Source organism: Juglans microcarpa x Juglans regia, chromosome 2D, assembly GCF_004785595.1.
Source record: "Juglans microcarpa x Juglans regia isolate MS1-56 chromosome 2D, Jm3101_v1.0, whole genome shotgun sequence".
NCBI lineage: Eukaryota > Viridiplantae > Streptophyta > Magnoliopsida > Fagales > Juglandaceae > Juglans > Juglans microcarpa x Juglans regia.
The window spans coordinates 30656513-30665040 of record NC_054596.1 but is presented as its reverse complement, the minus strand read 5'-3'; the positions used below and the strand labels follow the sequence as shown (position 1 = coordinate 30665040).

Here is an 8528-nt window from a genome sequence, read left to right as displayed (position 1 = left end):
TCAATCCATCACTTGTGGCCGTCCACCCTAGTCGCCCAAAATCTAACCCTAATCCCATCTTCCTTCATCCAACCCTAAACCTAAACCCTAAGTGGCGTCAACCTTAGTTTCCGCCATTGCCATGCGCCTCCATCACCCATTGTAACCCATACACGCCATCATTTTTGCCACCATCCCACACGCCAATTCAAGCCTAAACACCTAACCTCACTTTACCAAAGTTGTCATCTTTGTGGCCTTTGTTTGAGAACCAAGCAAGAGAAGAACAGACACTCGGTCATCACAAGAGGATCCTAGGCGTGGAGATCATAGTGTTTAGGAATTTGACCGAGATCCCTAACACACCCTCCCTATACGTAGTGTAGAAGTCCTTCATCCCACTCCTCAGACACTCCAAGGTTTTGATAAACTAATGCACCAATGACGTTCCCATTCTCATCTCCTTCACTCTCTTCCAACTCCTTTATGTTATTAGCAACAAGCCTCCATCTTTCATCAACACAAACACCTTAGATTCTATAACTAATTGTTTCAAGTACCCCATGATCGCTCACCTACAACTCTATTCAGCCGTAACACTCGCCGTTGACCTCCTGCTTAGACCTCATCGGACTTTGTGTACGGAGAGAAAACTAAAGTATACGGAGAGAAATCGACATGCTTTCAAGATATCAAAGAAAAAAAACCAACAACATGAGTACATAATCTGCAAATGAATTTAACTGCACAGTTAAATGAATGTTTTCATCGCATCTAACAATCTGAACACAATTTCATATGGAAACTAATTTTTATCTGCGTGGCTCAAGCTGCTTCACGAGATCTTTCAGCTCAAACCCACCCAACCGTGTTTACGAGATCTTTCAGCTGCTTCACCAAGACCAGATTGTGTTTTTGCTTTAGCATCCGTCAAAAAAATTTTCTTGGTGGACCCCATAAATTTATGCTATAGGATTATATAACTAAGAAACAATCCAAGACATCAGCTGCTTTTCCACTTCTGCCCAATTATGAACCTTCGTCACAAGAGGATGTTGATTGACAGACTCCGTCTTGCACCAAGGATATGAGTTCTCATAATCAAAAAGTAGAACCCTGATTCCAATTTCAGCGCACTCAATAGCATATCTTGGATTGTCATCAATCAGGACGTTAGCTCCCAAGGACCTGCCAAATACAATTCAATTTCTGCAGTAATATACACTGTACTTAAACAGCCTATTCATGTTTGGAGAAGTAGGTTTTATAGCAATGAATTCAGAAAGATTTGAAGATACAGACACTGACGTGATTTGTGGGCATACCTGCATATTTCGGACTTTGGCCTAGACACCCCATCCAAAGCGAAATGATTGCCAAAGTGAATCTCCTGAAACAATCCTGGATAATGCTTCTCAATCCAATCAATGGTATGGTCCTTGATTGCGTTCTGCCGAGACCTGGTTATGCACGTGTATGTTCCAAAGATCAAGTTAATAAATGTAATCCTAATGCCACATTAGGATAATGAATAACTCACATAAGAGAGTTATAAAATCAGTCATCACTATTTTTTTTATACAAGTAAAGATAAACATGATTATTAAATCCTACATATGCTACTATTTTTTCCTAATCAAGCTTGTTATTGAACTTCAAAAGTTTGCAAAGGCAGGTCCCTTCTGCTATCAAACCTTAGCATGCATGGGGGGAGGGCATTTTTCGGTATACATCCAAACAAAAGAGATGATGTTGATCACTGTGCAATTGAGTATGCATATCGATTCTGCCTTTTGTGCGTTTTAATAGAGAATTCATACTTCTTAGAAATTATTTTAAAAAATAAGTGAAACTGTGCTTTATAAGTGAATATAGAGAAGCTTCAAATTAACAATTCTTTCTCTCGGTTGATACAGTTTTTTTTTTTTTTGGTGCTGAGTGTGCCGGAACAGCGTCCCGACTAATTCCGGAGGTGCACAAGCCCTCGGCAAGGAGTTTCCCGCAAGTGCACCTCGGGTAATTCAAGGTGAAAATCACCTAGTTTAATGACCTCTAGAGATTGTTTGCACCCAAGGGGATTTGAACCTTAGACCTTGGGGGAGCATACCCCCAAGCCCAAGGCCTTTACCTCGGTCGATACAGTTAATCCTCAATTTAAATAATTATGCATGTTAAAAGAAGTTTGATATAATAATACATACGTCACAACTGATAGGTTGCAGAATCTTGATAATGTATGGAGGACCCTCCGAGCACCTGGGATAGGATGAATCCCTGTCTTGAAGTATGGTGTTTTAAAGAACTCGTGGACACGGATATCAGCTGTCACAATAACAGACGTTTTTAATCAATTCAATGATGCACTGCCTTAAAAATATTCTATAACGCAAAAATAGCTGATAGTTTTAACAAGATGAAGCCAATAAATCTGCTTCAGTGGCATCAATGAGAATTTTTCTCAAATCATCTTTAAGACATTTGTCAACTACGTACTCTCCCCTAAACATTGTGTGGATCTCAAAAGACAAGGAAAATCCATTCTTCATTTATCAAATTCTTAGTACATCCAAATCCAAATGCAAAAGGAATTAGACAAGAGTTTTAACAACTAGTACACAACATTAAAAGGAACCCTTCATTCAAATTGCACGATATGCATCATACAATGAACTTGATAACAGCCAAAAGAGAACAATACTATAAGCAAAACTAATATTGTCAAACAGTTTTGAAGTGAACTTCACCCGCAGATACATATTCCAAAGACTAAGAATTAGTAAAGCAGAACTTAATTATAGAATAGGATGCACAAATTCAATTCAATGGTTATATGCACCAATACCTTCATCACGGGAACAGTTCCATATCTGTAACAGAAATGAAGTATGCATCAGAATACATAAAGAAATATGCACACATTTCTCCAACCATTGAACTGATTGAAGTTATAACCATATCCAAATTGCCAGTAAAACTAAAAACTGTGGCACACAGACTTGAGTATTCAATGCTAGAAATTGCGACCGAAACATTATTACTAGACACTTAATGACATGAACCTGCATGCAATAAAAGCACTTCTCATACAACAAAAGAGTATAATTTACATTAGCACACCTACTTCTGGCATATCCAAAGGATTTTTTTATAAGTAGAACACCCCGGGTCCCAGAGGAGTTCAACTCTGACAAACAGTCCAGCAAAAAATGAGTAAGGTTATATACTATGTCATTGTAACACAATTGTGCTCTACAACCATGAAGGTTGTGATTATAGTTACCCAAACTAATAAAGTAGTTCATACCTCTAGAAGGATCCTTCATGTAAATTGTATTGATCAGAAATCTTAAGGTTATGCTTAGGAATTGTTTGATACGTCAAGCGTTATTGATAATTAAAACGGCATTACCCAAGTACACAGGAAGTGTGCACGGGATATACACTTAATCAGAAAAAAGAGAGAATACAAGACAATTCCGAAAGATAGATATAGCAGCACAATATTAAGCTATCATCCAATGGTATAGGGTTCTAAATAAGAGATCACTGTCCTTTCTTAATCCTAAAAAATGACCACCAAAGCAATTAGAGGCATTCAATTTCTACTGATATCTGACAATGGAAAATTCAAGAAGCTGTCAAAAAATACCTTGAAGAACTCATAGACATGATACTCGGAAATTGAATGGTTTGAAAAGTAACGATCAGCAATAAATCTGTTTAGAGCAGACACGAAGTTTCCCAGAACTGCTTACACACGCAGCAAAGGAAAAATACGTAAGTAAACAAATATACAGATAATTATTAGAATTACATTTAACGGGTCCTTAGAAGTCACCCCTGGGATGGTGATTTTGTTCTCAGACCAATAAAATAAAAAAATGGGTCCTTCGAAGTCAGCAGAAAACCACAGTGTAGCCCAGACAAATGGTCAACTGAAACATACCGAAAGTTGTCATCTAGGAGATCTTCCAAATGGATTAAACAAAATATGAAGGTAATCAGTCATTCAAATCATTTTATATTGATAATGAAAGAAGAGGTGACAATCAATCATTCAAGATATAGTGGTCTGTTATGGAGACATATTGAGCAGGTAATGCTACAAGCTATAGTGGAACTTTACTCTCTTTGCATATAAGGATATACATTCACTCATAATGTAGAAGTATAAATGAGAATAAAATTAATTTATAAAGTAAATTGCTGAAGATTATTAGTTATTTAAGGGTGTTAAAAAAACATAGTTATTTGAGGGAAAAAAAGAAATTACCCTCATCCACATCAACGGCGACAACAATTTTATCGGGCAAATGACGGTCAGGGAATCCAAGAGGGCTTCCGTGGTGTGATGCCCCATGTTGTTGATTTTGGTTTGCAGTGGCAGTGGCATTACGAGGACTAGCAGTGCCGTCCTGAAGACCAATCTCGAGATCACGGACAGGGAGCAACTGCAGGTACTGCGGAGCGAATGCACGGGGACCCATTCCCTTTGCTTTTCCCTTTCCTTTGTGAAAAGCAATGGCGTCAATATTATCTTCGTCCCTCAGGCAACCTTTGAGATCGAGGGCGAAGCCATTAAAGCCAGTGCCAACTGCAATCCCTCCTCTTCCTCCCGGTCTTCGACCTCGTCCACTTCCATTGATAAAAGTGGTACAAGAGTGAGGATTCAAGGCGTTCCATTGAAATCCCTTATCCAAAACCAAGAAAAGGGGGCGATCATTGCGGGTTATATGACAACTACTACTACTGATTGTATAATAACCCATAATATGTTGAGCAGCAAACATGCAACTACTGTTCCTTCTGATCCTTAACATCAACATTAACATAACGAGTTCTAGACAATTCTTTCCCTTCCAAATAAATCCGCCAAAAACAACTCGCTAGGAACTCCAGACCCTTAATCCATCAATTAATCAACCAAATAGTCCCATCTTTTCCACAAACTTCTTTTATTACTCCCTAAAATAGTATTAATCATAATATATCGCTCCACTTCCACTATGAACAAGAGAGACGACAATCGTGAAACCGAAAGAGATCAGAGGGGCACAAACACAAAAATCGGAGATACATATACAATGAATCTCCAAACCGAAAACAAGAAAAATATACCCCTTTATTTAAAAAAAAAAAAAAAATGGATTTAGGAGAAGTGGACGACGGAGTATCTGATCTTAAAAAAAAAAAAAAAGGAAACAAAGAGAAGCGAAACAAAGACGAATTAATTAATCGGTGGTTCAGGCGAATATCCTGGCACGATTTCCCCTTTTTCCTCTCTCTCTCTCTCTCTCTCTCTCTCACACAGACATACACTCCTTGCCTCTTTCCTTTCGTTGCTTCGCCCTAAACAAATCCAGATTCCATTTTAAAGTATCCAACCCTTCTTCTCCGCACTTTCCTTCTTATTTCATCGCTTTTTGTGGTGGGTGATACTTTTTTAACTTTCGATCGAAGATGTGGTACCCAACTTCCAAGGAACCCACACATTTCATCTCTATAATTGAAAACACGTGCCTAACCATTAATTTGGGGAGTCGTGAGCGGTTGGCTGCTGGTAGAAGGAATTACTCTCTTTATTTAATTTATTTTGTTATTTTTTAACTCAATTCTTGAATTTTTATTTTATCTTGTCTATCTCTTTATTATTCATCTAGTACCTTCGTAAGACCTATTTATCGGAAAGCGTTGATGGCAGTTAGGTTGTCGGGTCGAGCTAAGAATGTTAACTTTAGACACTAAAGTGTGAAGGACTGTATTGACTAGAAACAAAATGAGTAGAATATTTAGATCTAATTCAACTATTAGTTCCAAGTCGTCGGTACCACCTGACATTGTTAATAAAGAAGATTATGCTCTTGAAGAAACTTCTCCGAGTGATTTCAACCAATAGAATATCCCAAAAATTGATTCAAACTTTATTTATCGAACATCTTGGATTCAATTTACTTTTAAAACTTCTTTTAATGTTAGAACAGTTGAACAAACCTATACTATTTCAAAATCTCAAGAAAAATGTTACCTGTTTACTAAAGTCTTGATTCAAGATTTTTTGAAAAAAGGCTACAAATACTTGCATATTGGTTCTGTTCAAGTTGTTGTCAAACTATTAACAAGAAAAGGCATCAACGCATCTGTTCTATTTTGTTTACGAGATGCTAGATTCAACAAGTTTGAAACTAGTATTCTTGGGATGATTCAGTCCTCTTTGTTTGGAGGACCAGTTCATTTTGATTGTTTTCCAGATTTAACTCTTGCTTTGGATGATAATAACATTGTCAAAGCTTTAACTTTGAATATTTTAACATCTGACTATGACATGCTAGAAGGAAGCAAACTACTTACTCTTGTTTATCGGATTTACTATCGTCTTTTAAAAATGAATTTAAATCCAAAAGCTATTTCAAAACCAACTGCGGGAAAGACTCTCTTGATCCCGAGTTCTACCCTAGATGCGAACATTCAAGTTCCAAAGATGGTTTATTGGAAAGATATTTCTCTTTCCAATGAATAGACTTTAGAACATGAAATTCCTCCTATTAAAATTGTTTCAGATGCTTGTACTTTGGACTACATCCAACAATATTTGGATGGAACTGTTAAAATTAGTTTTGATCAAACTCCCAGCTTAAGAAGAAATTCTTTTGCCGGATCTAAATCTTCTTTTGTTGGTTCTGTTTCTGACAATCCAGTAAGAAGATATCAAAATTTCAAGCAATTTCTGGAAAGTCAACAGCCCAACCGGTTAATCCTGATTTAAAACTAAAAGGAATTTCAACATCCTCTCAGGTTACTTCTATTTATTATTCTATCAAGGATGCCAAAACATCAAATGATAAGTCCGTAAAGGAAGAAGCTGATAAAGAAGAAGATACTTCATCTTTATCTCCTACAGCTTCGGATATAGCTGCTCCTGTTGCACCTATTCATCACAGCCTTACTGTGATAAATGGGCTTTCTGAGTTTGATTTAATTGCTCTTGTTAACAAATACAGTTCAAAAGAAAACCATGATAAGTGAAAGGCCTATCATGCTACTTTTTCTTTTTCTAAAAAATTACGTATTAAAAGAAAATGGAAAGAAAAGATGAATGACCTGCAAAGACACATACTTTTCTTCGATTTTGTTGAAAACTATTATATTTCAAAAAATAGTTTAAATGTTGTTAAAATGATTTTGTCAATGAATAAGGTAAAATGGTGATTCAATCCAGGCACTCGTCTTTAAAGGCAATCCTTGTTTAGCACAAAGGATCTGAAGTAATTGCTACTCCTTTTAAAATCCCTAAAACTGTGTCCAAAGATCTAAAAGAAGACAAGATTTTGAAAGAAACAAGAAAGATTATTTACCAAAATAATTTTGTAAATCTTGATCTTTATACTATCGGACAACAGTTGGGTAGAATCGAAAAAAAAACAGAAAAACCTATTTTTGCTTCAGTCCCTATTTCAACAACTATTGAAAATTATTTGGTTTTTCTTAAATTATTGAAAAACTTTTGATTATTTTACCACAGAGTCGACCTAAAATTGATTTCAAAAACCCACAAGCCAAGACCCTTGATAAAATTGATCAAATGCTTGTTGATCTGAAAACAGAACAACCTTCTACTAGTGCTCTGACCAGCAACGAAAAAGAAGTCATTCTTGTTGAAACTACAGAAGAATCATCTGATAGCGATTCATTTGTTGCTAAGGATATTGATCTTCTTGAAAAGAATTTTCAAGATTTTGATTTAAAACCTGAGATAACCAGATTTTCTTCAAAAGGGCCCAAACCAATGAGTATGATGAAAACTAGTATTCCAGACCTACTCCTCATGATTTACAATTTGAAGAAAAAGTTTTTCAAACTCAATCTTCTTACTTTGCTGAAAAATTTTACGAATAGAATATTGATGGATTATCTGAACAAAAAATTCTCAATACCATGAGTAAAATGTCTTTAGTTGCAAATGCTTATGTTAACAATAATATCAGGTTGCCTGATATTATTATTATTTTAACACAAGGTTTTCTGGAGTACTTTGTCATTGGTGGGATAAGTACCTCACTGATGAAGCTAAAGAAACCATTCAGAATGCTCTTAAACGTAATGACGAAGGGTTACCTATTTTTTATGACACTATAGGAATGACACATCTTGATAGTGTTAATACTTTGATCTATACTATTCTTAAACATTTTGTTAGAACTCTCTCCAACATTACTAATCGTATTAGTGATCAGTTGAATAATTTACGATGCCATCAGATGTCTCATTACAGATGATATCAAAATATTTTTATTTCTAGAGTAATGCTTAGAGACGATAGTCATAAGCCTTACTGGAAGGAAAAGTTTATTGAAGGTCTAACCCGTTTATTTGCTCATAAAGTTAAAGAAGAACTTATTGATATTTTGAGATTTCTTAATCATGAAAATTATACATATAGTGATATTTTTAGTGTAATTAAGAAACTTGGTATTAGTATGTGTAATGATCAAAGAATGCTTCGTGAACAGATGAAAAATAGCAAGAAAACCAAATACGAAATGAGAACTTTT

The 8528-nt window shown here is 35.8% G+C and overlaps 1 protein-coding gene across 1 annotated transcript; it reads right to left on the bottom strand.

The window, feature by feature from the left end:
- Positions 1–824: 824 nt before the first annotated feature.
- LOC121250349 lies at positions 825–5408 on the bottom strand. The gene is made up of 6 exons (XM_041149460.1): positions 4253–5408; positions 3629–3726; positions 2822–2846; positions 2181–2301; positions 1305–1439; positions 825–1167 (listed from the first exon to the last, which is right to left on the bottom strand). The coding sequence occupies exons 1-6, from the start codon at positions 4809–4811 to the stop codon at positions 963–965; spliced, it is 1143 nt and encodes a 380-aa protein (XP_041005394.1). The 5' UTR covers positions 4812–5408; the 3' UTR covers positions 825–962.
- Positions 5409–8528: the final 3120 nt, after the last annotated feature.